This window comes from Lynx rufus, unplaced genomic scaffold, assembly GCF_022079265.1.
Source record: "Lynx rufus isolate CCGP_SWC_20201006 ecotype Redwood Valley unplaced genomic scaffold, mLynRuf1.p SCAF_4, whole genome shotgun sequence".
Lineage (NCBI taxonomy): Eukaryota > Metazoa > Chordata > Mammalia > Carnivora > Felidae > Lynx > Lynx rufus.
This window is the reverse complement of record NW_025814856.1, coordinates 17,445,459-17,465,682: the sequence shown is the minus strand read 5'-3', so window position 1 is coordinate 17,465,682 and position 20,224 is coordinate 17,445,459. Positions and strand designations below refer to the sequence as shown.

The window sequence follows — 20,224 nt, the reverse complement described above, 5'->3', positions numbered from 1 at the left end:
ATGAATAAGTCATGGTAATAAAAAGCACAGCATAGGGAATATACTCAATGATATTCTAATAGCATTGAATGGTGACAGATGGTAGGCTACACTTATGAGCATAGCATAATGTATAGAGAAGTTGAATTACTATGTTGTATACCTGAAACTAATGTAACAGGTCAACAATATTCAAATAAAAAAAATTAAATAAGGGGTGCCTGGGTGGCTTAGTTAAGCATCTGACTCTTGGTTTCGGTTTAGGTCATGATCTCATGGTTTATGAGATCAAGCCCCACATCAGGCTCCACACAGCACAGAACCTGGTTGGGATTCTCTCTCCCTCTCTCTCTCTGTCCCTCCCCCACTCATGCTCATGCTCTCTCAAAATAAATAAACATTAGACAAAATAAAATAAGTACATGTACAGATAAACTGTAAACATAAGTTTTATATAAATTTAACATAAATATACATATACTTTAATAGAGATGATAGAAATTTAAAAATTCAAAAGAAAAAAAGACTATGCATGCATTTAATTTACTTTGAATTGGTTATACAGAAACATGATTTGACAACAGAATAAAAATGAAATGATAAAAAATGAAAGTCTATCATGTTTGATTTGAGGGGCTACATTGAGATTAATTTTTAAATATTTATTAGAAAAAATTGCAACCCTACTGAAAAATTGAAAGAGCAAGTGAACTCCTAGATTGACTGCTTGTTAATGTTTTGCCATGCTTTGCTTTCTCTCTTACTTCCTCTTTATATACACATGCACACGTGTACACACACATATACATTATAATGTCATTTTTTGCTTTACACGTATTTACATTTTTAAAAATTGTAGACAGATACACAGAACCTAAATTTACCTTTTTTTTTTTTTAAATTTGAGAGAGAAGGGCAAGTGCAAGCAGGGGAGAGGGACAGAAAAAGAGAGAATCTTAAGCAGGTTCCACACTCAGCACAGAGCCCGGCACGGGGCGCAACCCTGGTACCACAACCCTGGTACCATAACCCAAGCCAAAATCCAGAGTCAGTCGCTCAAATGACTGAGCTACCCAGGTGCCCCCAAATTTACCTTTTTAAAGTAATTCACTGCCATTAAGTACATTCATAACAATCACCACCATCTATCTCTAGACATCTTTGGGTATTGCAAAACTGAAACTCTGTACCCATTAAATAATAACTCCTCCCTCTCCCCTCCCCCTTAGCAACTGCTATTCTCGCTATTCCTATGAATTTGACTATTCTAGGTACCTCATATAAGTGGAATCATACAAGATTTGTCTTTTTTGTAACTGACTTTATTTAGCATAATGTCTTCAAGATTCATTCGTAGAATCTTATAGCAAGTTTCAGAATTTCCTTCCTTTTAAAGGCTGAATAATATCCCATTGTATGTATACCACATTTTGTTTATCTTTTCATCCATTGATGGATACTTGGGTTGCTTCCACCTTTTGGCTATGTATGTGGGTGTACTATAATATCTCTTTGAGACCCTGCTTTCAGTTCTTTTGGATACATACCCAGAAGTAGAATTGCTGGATCATATGGTAATTCGTTTTTAATCTTTGAGGAGCAGCCATACTGTTTTACACAGCAGCTGCACCATTTCACATTGTGGCCAAGAATGCAAAAGGATTCCAATTTCTTCACATTCTTGCCGCCCTTATTATCTGTTCTTGTTTTGTTTTGTTTTGTTTTGTTTTTTAATGTTTATTTATTTTTGAGAGAGACAGAGCATGAGCAGGAAAGGGGCAGAGGGAGAGGGAGAACAGAATCCGAAGCAGGCTCCAGGCTCCAAGCTCTGAGTTGTGAGCACAGAGCCTGGGACACTGGCCTCAAACTCCCAAACCACGAGATCATGACCTGAGCGGAAGTCAGACTCTTAGCCGACTGAGCCACCCAGGCACCCCTGCTCTTGTTTTTTTTTTGTTTGTTTGTTTGCTTTTTTTTTTTTTAAATAGTAGCCATCTTTAGGGGTGCCTGGGTTCCAGCCTTCCCCTCAGTCTCTGTGCTGACAGCTCAGACCCTGGAGCCTGCTTTGGATTCGGTGTCTCTCTCTCTCTCTTTCTCTCCCCCCACACCTTTCCCACTTTCTCTCTCTCTCTCTCTCTCTCTCTCTCAAAATTAAATAAGTATTTTTTAAAAAGTGTTTAATAGTAGCCATCTTTAAAAGGTGTGAATTGGTATCTCATTGTGATTTTCATTTGCATTTCTCTATTGATTAGTAGTATTGAGTATCTTTTCATGTGGTTATCTGTCATTTGTATATATTGGTTTTTGTTGTTTTTGTTGAGTGGTAGGAATTCTTTATTCTGGATGTAATAGATACATTATTTGGAAATACTTTCTCCCATTCCATGGGTTGCCATTTCACTTCATTGTGTCTTTTTTTTAAATTTATTTATTTTGGGAGAGAGCATGCAAGCTCGAGAGCTGGGGTGGGGAGGGGCAGAGAGAAAAAATCCCAAGCAGGCTCTACACTCTGTCAGCACAGAGTCTGAAGCAGGGCTTGAACTCAAAAACCATGAAATGAGCTGAAATCAAGAGACGCTTAACTGACTGAACCACCCATGTACTCCTGTTGTATCTTTTGATACACAGAAGTTTTTCATTTTGAAGTAGTCCAGTTTATTAATTTCTTTTTTTGTACCTATGCTTTTGATGTTATATCCAAGAAAACATCGCTAAATCCAGTGTCATAAAGATTTTCCTGTGTTTTCATCTAAGAGTTTTATAATTTTAGTTTTATGTCTTTGGTCCATTTTGAGTTCATTTTTATATATGGTGAAAAAGGTAATAGTCCAGCTTCATTTTTTTTTGCAGGTGGAGATCCAATTTTCCCAACACCATTTGTTGAAAAGACTGTCCTTTCCCCCTTGGGTGATTTTGGCACTTTTATTGAAAATCAATTCACCACATATATGAAGGGTTTAGTTCTGGGTTCTCTATTCCATGGGTCTGGTCTATATTTCTATCCCTATGACAATACCATATTGTTTTGATTACTGTAGCTTTGTAGTAAGTTTTGAAATCAAGTATGAGTCCTCCAACTTTATCTTTTTCAAGAATAGTTGGGTATTTGGGATCCTTTGAGATTCTACATGAATTTTAGGATGGATTTTATCATTCCTATAAAAAAAAAAGCCACCATTGGAATTTTAATAGAGATTGCATTGAATCTGTATATTACTTTGGATAGTATTGTCATCTTAACAATATTATGTCTTTTAGTCCTTTAATATGGGATGGCTTTCCATTTATTTCTGTCTTTATTTCTCAGGCTTCATTTAGGTACAATGGACAAATATTTAAAGATATTTAGGGGCGCCTGGGTGGCTCAGTCAGTTAAGCGTCTGACTTTGGCTCAGGCCATGACCTCGCGGTCCATGGGTTCGAGCCCCGCGTCAGGCTCTGTGCTGACCGCTCAGAGCCTGGAGCCTGTTTTGGGTTCTGTGTCTCCCTCTGTCTCTGACCCTCCCCCGTTCATGCTCTGTCTCTCTCTGTCTCAAAAGTAAATAAACGTTAAAAAAATTTTTTTAAGATACTTAAAGTGTACAACATGATGATTTGATATATAATGCAAAAGGTTTATTTATGTCTCCTCTAATTTCTTTTAGTAATGTTTTGTAGTTTTCAGTGTACAAATCTTTCACCTCCTTGGTTAAATTCATTCCTAAATATTTTATTCTTTTTGATGCTGTTATGAATGGAGTTTTAAAAATATTTTCTTTTTGGATTGTTCATTGCAGTTGTATAGAAATACAATTTTGGGTGTTGATTTTTCTTAACATTTATTTTTGGGAGAGAGAGAGAAAAAAAGAGAGAGGGACAGAGCATGCACATGTGTGACCAGGGGAGGGATAGAGAGGGAGAGGGAGGATCTGAAGTGGGCTCTGTGTGGACAGCAGAGAGCCTGATGTGGGCCTTGAACTCACGAACTGTGAGATCATGACCTGAGCCAGTGGGAGGTTTAACCAACTGAGTCACCCAAGCACCTCTTGCATGTTGATTTTATATCCTGCAACTTTGCTGTATTCATTTATTAAGTCTAACTTTTTTTGTGTGTGTGGATTCTTCAAGGTTTTCTACATAGAAGATCATGTCATTCCACAAGCAGATAATTTTACTTTTTCCTTTCTAATTTGGATGCCTTTTATTTCTTTTTATTTCCTAATTGCTATGGCCAGAGCTTTCAGTAATATGTTGAATAGAAATGGCAAAAGCAGGCATCCTGTCTTGTTCCTGATCTTAGGGAGAAACCTTCAGTCTTTTACCATTGAGTTGGTGTTAGCTGTGGGTTTTTCATATGTGCATTTTTCATGTTGAGGAAATTCCCTTATATTCTCCTTTATTTTTTACATGAAAGAGTGTCATTTTGTCAAATGCTTGTTCTGCATCATTGAGATGCTGATGTAGTTGCCCCTCCCCACCTCTTCATTCCATTAATGTGGTGTATTTTGCTTGACATTCTTTATTTTGAGCCACCCTTGCATTCCTGGGATAATCCCACTTGGTCATGGTGTATAATCACTTTAATATGTTGCTAGGTACTATTTTTTGAGGATTTTGAGGATTTTTTTATGTCTATATTCATAATGAATATTTTGTTTACTTGCAATGCCTTTGTCTGTCTTTAGTATCAAGGTAATGCTGGCCTTACAAAATGAGTTAAGGGGGCACCTGGGTGGCTCAGTTGGTTGAGCATCCGACTTTTGATTTCAGCTCAGGTCATGATCTCAGGGTTGTGAGATTGAGCCCTTTGTCAGGCTCTGTGCTGAGCTTGGAGCCTGCTTAGGATTCTCTCTCTCTCTCTCTCTCTCTCTCTCTCTCTCTCTCTGTCTCCCTCTCTCCCTCTCTCCCTCCCTCTCTCCCTCTCCCTCTCCCTCTCCCTCTCTCCCTCCCCCCAACATGTTTGTTCTTTCTCTATCTAAAATAAAATAAAAAATAAAATGAAAAGTTTTTTAAAAACTGAAAAAAATAAAATGAGTTAGGAAGTATTCCCTTATCTTTGATTTTTTTGGATGAGTATAACAGGGGTTGATGTTAATTCTTTAAATGTTTAGTAGAATGTACAATGAAGACATCTAGTCTTGGGCTTTTCTCTGTTCAGGGATTTTGTTTGTTTGTTTGTTTGTTTGTTTTTTTAGAGAAGGAGAACAAGTGAGCAGGGGAAGGAACAGAGGGAGAGGGAGGGAGGGAAGGAGGGAGAGACAGAGACAGAGACAGAGAATCTTAAGTAGGTTCTACACTCCGAGCCCCATACAGGGCTTGAACTCATGAACTCATGACCTGAGCCAAACAAAATTAAGAGTCTGATCCTCAACCAACTGAGTCATCCAGGCGCCCCTGTCAGGAGATTTTTGATTACCAGTTTCATCCCCCTATTTGTTACAGATTGTTGGGATTTTTCTATTCCTTTTGTGTAAGTTTTGGAAGTTTGTGTATTTCTAGAAATTTGTCTATTTCCTCTATTTCATCTAGGTTATTCAGTTTGTTGGCATACTATTTTCAGAGTATCATAATCCTTTTTATTTCTGTGTATTCCATTGTAGTATCCCCACTTTAATTTTAGTAATTTAACTCTTCTTTTTTCTTAGTTAGTCTAAGTCAATCAGCAGCTTATTGATTTTGTTGATCTTTTCAAAGAATCAACTTTCAGTTTCACTGATTTTTTTCCTATGCTTTATTTTAGTTTCTCTCCACTCTGAATTTCCTTATTTCTGCTGCTTTAGGGTTCAGTTTGCCCTTTTTTCCCCTACTTCCTTAAGGTATACAATTAGCTTATTAATTTGAGATTTTTCTTCTTTTTCTTTTTAAAAATTTTTTAAAAATGTTTATTTATTTTTGAGAGGGAGAGAGAGAGACAGAGTGCAAGCGGGGGAGGGCAGAGAGAGAGGGAGACACAGAATCTGAAGCAGGCTCCAGGCTCCAAGCTGTCAGCACAGAGCCCGACGCGGGGCTCGAACCCACAAACCACGGGATCATGACCTGAGCTGAAGTTGGACGCTTAACCGACTGAGCCACCCAGCCACTCCTCTTCTTTTTGAACATAAGCATTTATAGCTACAAATTTCCCTCTTCGCACTACTTTTAGTACACCCATAAGTTTTAGTGTATTGTTTTTGTTTTCATTTATCTCCAGATATTTTCTGATTTTCCTTGCGATTTATATCTGTACATTTACATCAGTATTATTGTAGTAAGTTGTTGGTAGTGATGTTTTACAATTTCCAGCACTTTTAGATGTTATGTACCCAGAGAAGTTGCCTTGCATCATAGTTTTTAAAAATTTCAATGTGTTATTTTTTTTCCTAGAAATTCCAAATTTTTTTCAATCCTCCTTGCTTTGTTTTGGTTGTATCTTATTCCTTTATTTATGCTTTGATTCCCATTTTTGTCTTTGTTTTAAACATTCTGTTCTGATTTTATAGTAGTTCCATAATTTTATTTATTTATTTTTTTTTTCAACGTTTATTTATTTTTGGGACAGAGAGAGAGACAGAGCATGAACGGGGGAGGGCCAGAGAGAGAGGGAGACACAGAATGGGAAACAGGCTCCAGGCTCTGAGCCATCAGCCCAGAGCCCGACGCGGGGCTCGAACTCACGGACCGCGAGATCGTGACCTGGCTGAAGTCGGACGCTTAACCGACTGCGCCACCCAGGCGCCCCAGTAGTTCCATAATTTTAATATCTAATCCTTTTTTGAGATACTCCCTGATAGCACCCATGCCAAATTGTTTCATTGTATGTTTTATAATTTTAGGTTATATACTGATGTTTAGTGGGGTTTTAATTATGGAAGTCCCATGAGGCCTGGATTGAGAGTGTAAGCTCTTACACATTTCATCTAATCTATTTGAGTGACAGGAACGTGTGATTTAAGTAATTGAAGGAAACTCTCCCACACATCTCAAGCTAGAGTGCACGTTTCATGAAACCAGGAGTCTTTGTTTTATCTACTACTGTCTCCCAAATTGTCTACTAACAGTGCTTGTCATGTACTAGGTACCCTACCTATATCTGTTGAACTGAATTTACCATCTTTCTTTGCTGGTGGGTGGATTAATTTTGACAAATCCACAGTTTCACTGAGGAAGTGGGAAAGGACTATCATAGGTACTTTCTATCAATAATGGCTCGGGTTTTCTTTTGAAATTTTACCTGTTTGTTCCAATAACATAACTTTTACCCCAAGCTATACAAAAGATAATTCTTGTTCTGTTGTGGTGAATAAGCATTTGTCTCTTTCCTGAGTCTATTTTTGTTGAGGCCTCATATTAGTTGAGTTTGGCTCTCTGAGCCACCTTCAATTTATTTTTCACTAATCTTCAAATTTCTCCTTTTATGGAGGGTGAGAAGGGATATTTACATAATTTTTTAAATTAAGATAATCAGATTAAGCTCTGAAAGTTAAAAAAAAAAAAAAAACAAAACCCACCTTGGGGAACTTGGCTGGCTCGGTTGGTAAAGCATGTGACTCTTGATCTTGGGGTCATGAGTTCTAGTCCCGCATTGGGTGGAGTTTCCTTTAAAAAAAATCTTAAAAAACAAACAAAAAAAACCCCTACATAATTCAAATGATATAGTTTAGTACTGAGAATTTAGATAACCACCAAACATAAGGAATGATAGGTAAAAAGCAGGAAAAATTAGCAAAGAGAAAATTTGTGTTTATTTTTCAACCTAAAGACATGTGGTACATTTTTCTGATTAATACACTGACCATGGGCAGGAGAAAACCTACCCATATTGAGTGAGAATATAACTTAACAGCTAATTTCTTTTTCACTTTAGTGTAAAACTTATTAAATTGTTTTGAAATGAAATTTAAATGCTATTATCTGGCAGTCTTGGGATTATCTTTGAAGAATATTAAAGAAGAAAATTTAACTTTTTAATATCATTACCAATAAATTTAGTAGACTTTTAAAAATTTTTAACATTTTATTTATTTTTGTGAGACAGAGAGAGAGCATGAGCAGGGGAGGGACAGAGAGAGAGGGAGACACAGAATCCAAAGCAGGATCCAGGCTCTGATCTGTCAGCACAGAGCCCGACATGGGGCTTGAACTGATGAACTGTGAGATCATGACCTGAGCTGGTCAGATGCTTAACCGACTGAGCCACCCAGGTGCCCCAGTAGGCTTCTTATTCATTTGATATGATACAAATTATTATTTTTAAGAAAATTTTTAAGTTTACTTATTTACTTTGAAAGAGAGAGAGGGAGAGAGAGACAATCCCAAGCCGTCTCCACACTGCCAGTGTGGAGCCAGATGTGGGACTCGAATTCATGAACCATGAGATCATGGCCTGAGCTGAAATCCAGAGTTGGATGCTTAACCGACTGAGCCACCCAGGTGCCCCAATATGATACAAATTAGATGAACATGAATGTAAACAAATAAATTTGCCACCTTGAGTACATTGAAGTTATAATGAGCTTGTTTTCAAAAAGATAAATTCTTCTTTATATTGCCTTTATATAATCATGTTGAACTACTCTCTGTGGTTGATTATAGAAGAGTATGAATTGACCCAACATTTGGTATTAAAGTTCTTTTAGTTCTATTGTTAAAGGTGGGGTCATGTGACATAATGATGCCTGAACATTGCTTCTTCTTTGTTTTGCAGTCCCAATTCCTGGCAGATTTGATCGGCGAGTATCAGGTATGTTTTCTCTTTCATAACATACTGCCAAAATGCTGTTTTAAGATGGGATTGTTTTAAATAAAAATAAACTGATCTTGTAAATAAAAAGATAAGTTAGCAGCATTACAGAACATTATAAAAATTACCTGCAATTCCTCCATTCTGTTTCAAGTTCTGAGTATATATGTACATATTAGTTTGTCTCATTTATGTCATTAGTATTTTTCCATGTTCATAATTATGACTTCTGAAAACTACTTTTTTTGTCAACACTTGCATATAGCTCATTGCAACAAGTGTACTTCTTAATCCGTATCACCTGTTTAACCCATCCCCCCACCCACTTACCCTCTGGTAATCATAAGTTTGTTCTCTATGGTTAAGAGTCTGTTTCTTGGTTTGCCTCCCTCTCTCTCTCTCTCTCTCTTTTTTTTAACAACGATTTGCTCATTTGTTTTGTTAAATTCCACATGTTAAATTCCAATGTAAGTGAATTCATATGGTTCTTAGTCTTTCTGTGACTGACTGATTTCACTTAGCTCCATCCATGTCATTGCAAATGGCAAGATTCCATTCTTTTTTATGGTTGAGTAATATTCCATTGTATATAAACACCTCATCTTCCTTATCCATTCATCAATTGATGGACACTTGGGCCATTCACATAATTTCGCTATTGTAGATAATGCTGCTATAAACATTGGGGTGCATGTATCCCTATGAATTAGTATTTTTAAAAAAAAAATTTTTTTAACACTTATTTGAGAGGCAGAGTACAAGTGGGGCAGAGGAAGAGAGATGAATTAGTATTTTTGTATTCTTTGGGTAAGTACCTAGTAGTGTGGTTGCTGGATTCTAGGGTAGTCCTGTTTTTAACTTTTTTTTTTTAATGTTTATTTTTGAGAGAGAGAGAGACAGAGACAGAGTGTGATCTGGGGAGGAACAGAGAGCAAAAGGGAGACAAAGAGTATGAAGCAGGCTCCAGGCTCTGAGCTGTCAGCACAGACTCATGGACCTCAAGATCATCATGACCTGAGCTGAAGTCAGGCGCCTAACCAACCGAGCCACCCAGGCGTGCCTATTTTTAACTTTTTGAGGAACTTCCATACTGTGTTCCAGAGTGGCTGCACCATTCTCATTCCCATCAACAGTGTAAGAGGGCTCCCCTTTCTCTACATCCTTGCCAATGCCTTTTGTTTCTTGTGTTGTTGATTTTAGCCATTCTGACAGGTGTGAGGTGATACATCATTGTAGTTTTGATTTGTATTTCCCTGATGATAAACGATATTGAGCATCTTTTCATGTGTCTGTTGGCCATCTGGATGTCTTCTTTGGAAAAATGTCTATTCATAAAAACTACTTTTTGTATTGCTATTTCTCTGGTATTCTAGATTATGCTGTATTAACTTCTTGCATACACTGTTGAACCACTAAAATTATTTCCTCAGTTATAGTGCTGAGTAGCACTCTCTGGTCGGAGACTTGAGCATTGCCTGGGTTTTTCTGTGTATTGCTTTCCAGAGGCATTCTACAGAATAGACTGCAGGGAGAAAGAACACCCTACAAAGGCCTCTCTTCTGCCACCGTCTCACTGATATAGGTGGTGCCTACTACTTTAATTTAGATGTAAAATAGTACCTCAGATTGTTTTATTTGGCACTCCTTTGATTATTAACAAAAATGAGTGTTTTCCAAATATGAGAAATGTGTTTTTATTTTCTCCTATGGGACTAGTTTGGTAGTATTTTTCTCTTTTATCTATTATGATCGCGATTATTTTTTTGTAAGTTTGAGCAAATTTCTGTCATCATTTTTAACCTTTTGAAAGTTTCAATGCAACATTTCCCAAGTTGGTTGTGCTGCTTATTTTAATTTTGCTATTTTTTATTGACTTGGATTTTAATATGTGACTGGTACCATGAACACTGCCTAGCACATAGCAAGCACTCACTAAATATTTATTGAATATATATATCTTCTTTTTTTTCGTGATTTTTCTGAAGCTAAGAAGAGTCCTCCTTTTTTTTATAGAACTGATAAATATATTTTCTGCAAGTTTCCTTATAAGTAAAATGTTTGAGTTTTGGATACATTTAGAGTTTCTATGATTGTATAGTAGGGAGGTTAATGTGTTTTAGAATTACTATGTGAGCTGTATGTATCACATCATTTTTTTTTTTAATGTTTATTTTTGAGAGAGAGACAGAGTGCAAGTTGGGGGAAGGGCAGAGAGAGAGAGAGAGAGAGAGAGAGAGAGAGAGAGAGAGAGAGAAGAGAGAGAGATGCAGAATCTGAAGCAGGCTCCAGGCTCTGAGCTGTCTACACGGAGCCTGACACAGGGCTCCAACTCCTGAACTGTGGGATTATGACCTGAGCCGAAGGCGGATGCTTAACTGACTGAGCCACCCAGGTGTTCCTCATTCTTTTTTTTTTTTATGTTTATTTATTTATTTTGAGAAAGAAAGAGAGTGTGTATGCTCACATTTGAGCGGGGCAGGGCAGAGAAAGAAAGAGACAGAGAGACAGAGAGACAGAGAGAGAGTTAGGGAGAGAGAATCCCAAGCAGGTTCTGTGCTGTCAGTGCAGAGCCTGACTTGGGGCTCATTTTCACAAACCCTGAGATCATGACCTGAGCCTAAGTCAAGAGTCAGACGCTCAACCAACTGAGCCCCCCAGGCACCCCTCACATCATTCTTTCATATCTCTTCATTCTTGGGAAGGTTTCTTGATTTTAAACTATCATATGACCTAATTTCTAGTAACACTTGGAATCCCTTTTCTATCCCTCAATCCTTTTCTTTGAGAAAATCTGCTCATTTATGTTTCAGAAAGCCTTTGGTAAGTTGTACACCAAAGTCTGTTGAAAGGAGATAGAAAAAAATATGTTCTTATGTGTAGAGAGACAGCTACAGAGAAGAAATAGAGTGGCAGTTAAGGTTGGTGTGAGATCTATATGCACTATTATCTCCCATTTCTGTTTATCCTTGCCCTATACCCCTTTTTCCCCAGACAATTAGTGATATCTCTTGACATGTGTAAGACAGATCTTGGAGATGAGAGAGTACAGTGACATCTTCTGCAGAGGTCGCAAGTGGTGTTAGTTCATGAATTGCTGCTTGGGCTTTCTGTCAGTGTTGTTCAGGCCTTGAACTCTGTGGAGAACCCAGACAAGTACATGATATTATCCCTCCTCCTTAGAGTTTACAGTCTTATTGAAGATTTAAAACTTTTAATTAATTAATTTATTTTTTTATTTTTATTTTTATTTTTTTAACGTTTATTTATTTTTGAGACAGAGAGAGACAGAGCATGAACGGGGGAGGGTCAGAGAGAAGGAGACACAGAATCTGAAACAGGCTTCAGGCTCTGAGCTGTCAGCACAGAGCCCGACGCGGGGCTCAAACTCACGGACCGCGAGATCATGACCTGAGCCGAAGTCGGCCGCTTAACCGACTGAGCCACCCAGGCGCCCCTAAAACTTTTTAATATTGGGGCGCCTGGGTGGCTCAGTTGGTTAAGCGACCAACTTCAGCTCGGGTCATGATCTCGCAGTTTGTGAGTTCGAGCCCCACATCGGGCTCTGTGTTGACAGCTCAGAGCCTGGAGCCTACTTCAGATTCTGTGTTTCCCCCTCTCTCTACCCCTCCCCTGCTCATACTCTGTGTCTCTCTGTGTCTCAATAATAAATAAATGTTAAAAAAAATTAAAAAAACTTTTTTTTTTTAAATTTTTTTTTCCAACGTTTATTTATTTTTAAGACAGAGAGAGACAGAGCATGAACGGGGGAGGGGCAGAGAGAGAGGGAGACACAGAATCGGAAACAGGCTCCAGGCTCTGAGCCATCAGCCCAGAGCCTGACGCGGGGCTCGAACTCCCGGACCGCGAGATCGTGACCTGGCTGAAGTCGGACGCTTAACCGACTGCGCCACCCAGGCGCCCCTAAAAAAACTTTTTAATATTATTCAAATGTTAAGTGAAAGTAAAAGATTCTTAGAAGAATCAAAATGATTATGCAGGAGAGAAAATAGCCTGTAGGAATAACTAACATTTTTTTAGTGCAGACTGTGTGGTAGGTGCACATTTTAAGATCTCTCTAATTGCCTTCCTTATGTCCTTGAACATAATCCTCACATTAGTACTATGAGGTACACGCCATGATTATCCCCAGTGGACAGATGCAGAAACTGAGGACAAAGCAGAGGTTAAGTCACTCGAACAGTCAAGGTGATAATGTACCCAAAGGTAGCACTGTCCTGAGTACTTTCTAAGAACCCTTCCTTGTACCCTCTGACCCTCTCAGTCAGTTTTCATCTAAATCCCCTAAAATCTCAGCCTATTCTTGGAGTGTATTATTTTCCTGATCTAGCTGAAGCTTGGCTTGCCCTACAGGCTTCTCAGATGATGGTTCTTCTCTTCCATTTTCCTTGTAACATTGATGATAGATGGGTGAATGTTTCTGTTGTTCCTTATTGCTTCCAAACCATTCTCTCTCCCTCCTCCCTAAAACCCTCGCCTTCAAACCTCACGTTATTATATTCTGTCAGTCGCTTCTCTTCCTTGCTTTAGTTATCTAATAATCCATGGGCTGTTTCTTCTTATTTCCATCTAGATAATTCTTCAAATCTTGCCCTCCATTTCTTCACCTCTTGTCTTCCACCCTACTTCAACCACTCACCCCCGTGGTCATACTCTGGAACGACGGGCATCACAACTCCTCATACTCAGTGATCCCAGTCTCCCTCTGCCTGCTGTTGCCTGGGCTCTTTTGCTGCCCTGCTCCACCGCTGACAACTTGATCTTGCTTCATTTTTACTGTTCCTCACTTCCTCTTTTACTAACCTTAAATTCCTTGCTCAGTGATTATAACCACTCTGTGGCACATATCCTCAGTTTCCTTTTTCTTTTTTCCTTGCTTGTCTAAAACACATTCTGGTTAATCCCAACTGTCCTCTTAGGCTGTATGTGCACCACAGCTGTACTTGATTGAGGGAAAATACACAGGCCCGTTGGCTGACCTTACTTTGAGTACCTGATCATTAACTTCTAGTAGGCTTTAGATGCCAGCATTCATACTGTGTCTCCATACTTCTTTCACTCTGCTCTCCTAGATAAGCATTTCTTACCTTCTCTCTCCCCAAACCTGTACCTCCTCCCAAATTCTCATTCCTGGCAGATGATTTTGTTCTCTTAACTAAGGAAATAAAAGCAACAGAAGATAGTTTCCATAGACTCCTACCACATCTGTCCTTCCTTACTTGCATTTGAGTCCAGTGTCCACCTATACATTAGATCTCATCCCTTCATCCTTCCAGCAGTTACTGCCTTTCTCCTGCATAATCTGCATCCTTCAACTGGATTATTATTCTCAGCAAAAAAAATGTAGCATTGACTTCCCTTTCGTAAAAAATAAAATACGACTTTTTTAAACCACTCTTTACTCTCCAGCCACCACTTTTTTTGTCTATCTTTATAGCAGATTCCTTGAAGGAGTTGTCCATATTTGCTGTATCTAGTTTTTCTTCTTCTATTCTCTCTTGAGGCCAGTCTAATCAGACTTTTGCTCCCAAATCTCCTCAAAACCATCTTTGTGGATTATTTATATCCTTTAGACTGTCACTTGAAAGACTTCTTCTCACTTAGGTCTTTAGTAAGGTTCAGTACACACACACACACCCTATCTCCCTTCCTTTATTTTCTCCTTACTGTTCCTCTCCTTCTCTCTCTCTCTCTCTCTCTCTCTCTCTCTCTCTCTCTCTCTCTCTCTCATTTATCCTATTATCTAGCTCCCTATGCCAGAAGGTAAGCTCCAATCAGAGAATTTTTGTCTGTTTTGTTCATTGATGCATATAGTTAACACTTAGAACAATGTCAGTAAATGTGGATGGATGGATAGAAGGAAGGAACAAAAGAACAGGTTAGAAATCCAGAGGAGAGGGGCACCTGGGTGGCTCAGTCGGTTGGGCGTCTGACTTCAGCTCAGGTCATGATCTCACAGCTGTGGGTTTGAGCCCCACATCGGGCTTTGTGCTGACAGCTCAGAGCCTGGAGCCTGCTTCACATTCTGTGTCTCCATCCCTCTCTGGCCCTCCCCTGCTCACACTCTGTCTCTCTCTCTCTCTCTCTCTCTCTCTCTCTCTCAAAAAGTAAATAAACATAAAAAATTAAAAAAAAAAAGGGAAAAAAATCCAGAGGAGAAATTACTGTGGGCAGAAGTAAAATCAAGAGACACTTCTTTGAAGGAGGCAGAAATTGCACTGGAGGTTGTAAAACATGGCTACTGTCTGGCTAGTACCAAGAAGGATGCATTCTAGGTAAAAGGATGTCTTAAGACTCAAAGGGGATGAACTAGATCTTGCTGCTCTGGCTGTAGGTGCGGAGATAAAAGAAGTTTGGCGAGGGAGGTAGGGAATGGGGCTCCTTATGTGATCCATAGAGTTTAGCAATAACTAGTTGTGTGAAGACATGTGCTGTGTCAGAGATTGCAGAAGACTTCCAACGATAACTCAGTGTGTCTGACCGAATAATAATTTGGAATGTAAAGCAGCATAAAGAGACCTAGCAGTTACTGAGTATGTCCTGTGAGCCCAGCCCTGTGTTTTAAATATATCTCCTCCTATTATTAACCTTTTACATGGTTTTAGTATCATTATCCCATCTCCTCTTACCACTGAAGAGACAGACCAAAGATCTAGGATATAGGGAAATAGTGGATAGTGGTGGGTAGGGCCAAGCTCAGACCCCAGTGCATGTTCAGAGGTGAGGTCTTTCCCTGCTTGATGCTGCGTCTCCATTGCAAAGCATTTGGGATTGAAAGCTATGCCTTCCAAGTTTAAGTTCTAGCACAGCAGTCCTTTTACATCATGTGATAAATTCATCAAATGAAGAGAGTTCATAAATTCTTTAAAAGCGGCTTTCTTGAAATAGTCCTAAAATAGTATTAACTGTCTTTGAGTTTGAAATGTTAGTCTGATTCTGTTAATTAAAAAAATGTCATCCCCAGAAAACCCTTTCATTTATTAAACACATGTTGAAGCTTCCAAGCATTTTAATCAGAAATTTGTGTGTTGGCATCATGCCACGTTTAGGCAGGGAGCATCTGATGAACGTGCCCAGTCAGTAGAGTCTGCTGAGAATCTGGTGCCATGGTAGTCACTCATGTCTGTGTGATAGGTGCTTTTCCTTCACCAGGTGTCTCTGCCTTTTCAGGCTTACGTACTTACAGTGGAATACTGATTTTTGTCTTAATATCCTTTCACAGTATTCAGGATTTTTTTCCACCAATAGCTATCTTCAGCTGAAATATCACCAAACATTACTTAAGATAACTTACAAATCCAGTGTTAAGTACTGAATTGTGTCCCCCTCAAATTCTTATGTTGAAGCCTAACCCCCCAGTATGACTGTATGTGGAAATAGGGCCTTTGAAAAAAAAGAGGCAGTTAAGGTTAAGTAAGGTGTTAAGGGTGGAGTCCTAATCCAGTAGGACTGATTCCTTATAAGAAGAGGAAGTAGGGTAGCTATTTTTGGTTAAGCATCTGACTCTTGATCTCAGCTCATGTCTTGATCTCAGGGTCTGAGTTGGAGCCCTTAGTTGGGCATGGAGCCTACTTAAAAAAAGAGAGAGAGAGAGAGAGAGGAAAAGACACCATGAGTGTACCATAGAGACAAAGGACTCAGCAAGAAGGCAGCCATCCACAAGCCAAGTGAAGAGGCCCCAGGAGAAAAACAATGTGCCAATACCTTGATCTTGAACTTCCATCCTTCATAACTGTGAGGAAATAGATTTCTGTTCTTTAAGCCACTCAGACTGGTATTTTGTAATGGCAGCCCAAGCTGACTAATACGCACAGGCTGAGTTAATTCTTCATGGGAGCTCGCAGGACAGCATAGGGTCTCAGGCTGTGACCAGGATCTGGCTCATTTCTTTGTAGAAATGAAAGGGTTTTCTTTCACCAGCACATTTAATGATTCACCTTTCTGGAGGGACCTGGCTAGCTCAGTCAGTGGAGCGTGTGACTTTTTGATCTCAGGGTCATAAGTCCAAGCCCCACATTGGGTCTAGAGATTACTTAAAAGTAAAATATTTTTAAAAATGATTCACATACTGGATGAAGGAAGCATCAGTTAAAATTTGGAAGAAGAAATTGTGCTGGATAGTCTCTGGTCACTTTGTACAGTTTCATGTTGCTAACCAGTGACATCTGCTGGAGAACTGTGGCAAAACAAATTCTCGTGAACAAGGGATTGTACTACTCTTTCAGTCTTCATTTTCAGTAGGTCTTGAGCATCTCATGACACTCAGTGTAGTTCTTGAGGCTTCAGAGGGGATCACACAGACTCTGGGCTTCTCCCAGGTCACTTGTGCACTGAAACAAGCTCCCTGATGTGTATAAACACAAGGGGCAACAATCACATAGACACTTAAAAATGGATTCTTTATATAGAAGATGAGAAAAATGATCTGGGATCAAGACCAGGAAGAAGTAGAGAGGTTGGGTGGAAACAGGGAAAAGGCCAAGGGAGGTAAGTCTGAAGTTCAAAAGAAAAGGGAAAAAAATCAAAACCAGTTTTGAAAAATAAAAGCATAATACTTTTCCACAAATTGAAACATCGATAATTTTACTGGGAATAACTACTTTTGTTTAAATCATACTTCTGTACCTTAAGACTTTAAAACTGTAATATTTGCTGCATCACTTACGTTAATGTCTAAAAATATAAAAGGAAGCTAAGTTGCTGAAGTACTTCCCTTCAAAATCAGAGGAAAAGCAAGCCTGGAAATGGGCTAGTCCGAGACTGTATCATTATCAGTAAAATGCTGTCAGTCTCATCATTGAAGGCTTACTATTTTAAACTTTTTAAATGAAAATTTTCATACATATGCAGAAATAGAGAAAGTTTGTATAATAATACCTATTTACCCATCTGTCTCCAAATTGAAAGTTTTTAAATGCATTTTTCTAAGAAGACATTTTGAGTTCCCGGACCAAGGAATTGGAATAGATCGAATAACGATCAGATATGAGAGTATTTCTGGGGCGCCTGGGTGGCGCAGTCGGTTAAGCGTCCGACTTCAGCCAGGTCACGATCTCGCGGTCTGTGAGTTCGAGCCCCGCGTCAGGCTCTGGGCTGATGGCTCGGAGCCTGGAGCCTGTTTCCGATTCTGTGTCTCCCTCTCTCTCTGCCCCTCCCCCGTTCATGCTCTGTCTCTCTCTGTCCCAAAAATAAATAAAAAAACGTTAAAAAAAAAAAAGATATGAGAGTATTTCTGAAGTCAAATTTGATGTATTCATTGGATAAAAGGTGAACGAAGGAAGCCCTGATAAGTTACAGATTTCTAGTTTAGAAAACTGGGCTGTTAATGACAACATTAATCAAGAGCACAGAGAACCAAGAGGCTTGCAGTTTAACATGGTGTCTGCCCTCAGTGCAGCTTCCTCAGATTTCCTACTGAGATACCTGTGAAGAAGCAAAAAGTGGCAGCAGTAGCATCTAGGAACTCAGGAAGCGGTGTGTCTTAATCTTTAGGACAGATCTGAGATAAATGTACACTGACCTCATCTTGTGGAATCAGGAATGGCTGGGAAAAGGCATTTATCTACCTCCCATTGTCGCTTACCTGGCTCAGCTACCCAAAGCCTCTGCCAGCTAGGAACTCAGGAGACCTCCCTGCAGAGCATCACTTGATGCTGTTTTAGGGACTAGAATGGTATTTGTCCTCTTACTCCCTTCTAACTCCCTGATTTTTCTCTGTGTAAGGATATTGGGTCCCTGTTGGACAGGCAGAATATTGATGGCATTACAGTACAAGAGGTGTGGTCCACACTAGAGTACTATAGGCCAGGCAGGGAAGGGAGTCCTGTCTACAGGACATACCATTTCTCAGGTATTCCATGAGTTCAGAGAATCAATGGGAAGGGGAAGCTGGGATGCGGCTAGACCAAGGCTGCAGTGAGTAAATGTGTTTAAGAAACCAGGAGTTAAATTTAGAGCAGTGTCACTTTGTCCCCTAGTTGTTAGCATTGAGTAGAGGGACCAAGAACCATTTGGATTCCTTGCGTGTTAATTTCCTGGTTTACTCTTCTCTTGTTTCCCTTTGGAAAAATAGATAAGTAAAAAAACATTTTGTGTATATATTCATATTTACATATTTATTTCTCCCCATTCTTAGCTCTCCTTTCTCATAAAAGTCCTTTCTTATGGAAGGCATAGCATACTATATATATTCCTCACCTTGCTTTTTTCCCCTAGAACTCATTATTAGCCCATGGAGATCTTCCTTATTCTTTCTTTTTTCTTTTCTTTTTCTTTTCTTTTCTCTTTTCTTTTCTTTTCTTTTCTTTTCTTTTCTTTCTTTTTCTTTCTGAGAGAGAGAGAGAGAGAGAGAGAGAGCGAGCGAGCCAGCAGGTATGGGGAGGAGGGGGAGAGAGAGAGAAAGAGAATCTTAAGCAGACTCCACACCCAGCAGAGAGCCCAACAGAGAGCCAGACGATGTGCGGGCTTGACTCAGGACCCTGAGATCATGACCTGAGCTGAAATCAAGAGTTGGATGCTTAACTGACTGAGCCACCCAGGTGCCCCCCTCATTCTTCCTTATAGTTGTATTATTCAAATAGGTAGTTATATCATTTCTGATATTTTGCTATTATAAACAAATGTTCAGTGAATATTTTCTAAATCTTTGAATTGCAATAAAGACAAGTCTTGCAGGAAGCCGGCACAAACACAGGTTACCTATAAAAAAAAATCAAGTTGGGGGGCCCTGAGTGGCTCAGTCGGTTGAGCGTCTGACTTCGGCTCAGGTCATGATCTCACGGTCTATGAGTTCAAGCCCTGCGTTGGGCTCTGTGCTGACAGCTCAGAGCCTGGAGCCTGCTTTGGATTCTGTGTCTCCCTCTCTCTCTGCCCCTCCCCTGCTCATGCTCTGTCTCTCTCTCTCTCTGTCAAAAATAAATAAACATTAAAAAAAATTAAAAAACAAAATCAAGTTGGTTTTTAGATAATATTGTACCCAGAACAGAGACTGATACATAGTATCATGTTTTGTTTGAAATTCATTCTTATTTTTAAAGTCATTCATGTACATGATGATGCTGAGCAATTTTTTTTAATGTTTATTTTTGAGAGAGAGAGTGTGTGCAAGGCAGGGGAGGGGCAAAGAGAGAGGAAGACAGAGGATCTGAAGTGGGCTCTGTGCTGACAGCAGAGAGCCATCGTCAGGTTCCAACTCAACAAACGGTGAGATTATGACCTGAGCTGAAGTTGGACGCTCAACCGACTGAGCCATCCAGCCGCCCCAGTGATGTTGAGCAATTTTAATTGATTCTTTTTGTAATTTATCCATATCCGTGTGTGTGTGTGTGTGTGTGTGTGTGTGTGTGTGTGTGTGTTTTACAGGTCCTTTATTTTATTTTTTAATTAAAACAATTTTTTTTATGTTTATTTAGTTTTTGAGAGAGACAGAGCATGAGTGGCGGAGGGGCAGAGAGAGGGAGACACAGAGTTGGAAGCAGGTTCCAGGCTCTGAGCTGTTAGCACAGAGTCCAACGTGGGGCTTATTTTTTA

General features: G+C 39.3%; 1 protein-coding gene across 1 annotated transcript in view; it reads left to right on the top strand.

The window, feature by feature from the left end:
- PRKAR2A (protein kinase cAMP-dependent type II regulatory subunit alpha) overlaps positions 1-20,224 on the top strand; it is a 113,732-nt gene that overhangs the window by 52,234 nt on the left and 41,274 nt on the right. Inside the window, exon 2 of the mRNA XM_047095049.1 lies at positions 8,642-8,677. Within this exon, the coding sequence (XP_046951005.1) occupies positions 8,642-8,677 (36 nt within the window). The remainder of the gene's footprint in view (positions 1-8,641; positions 8,678-20,224) is intronic.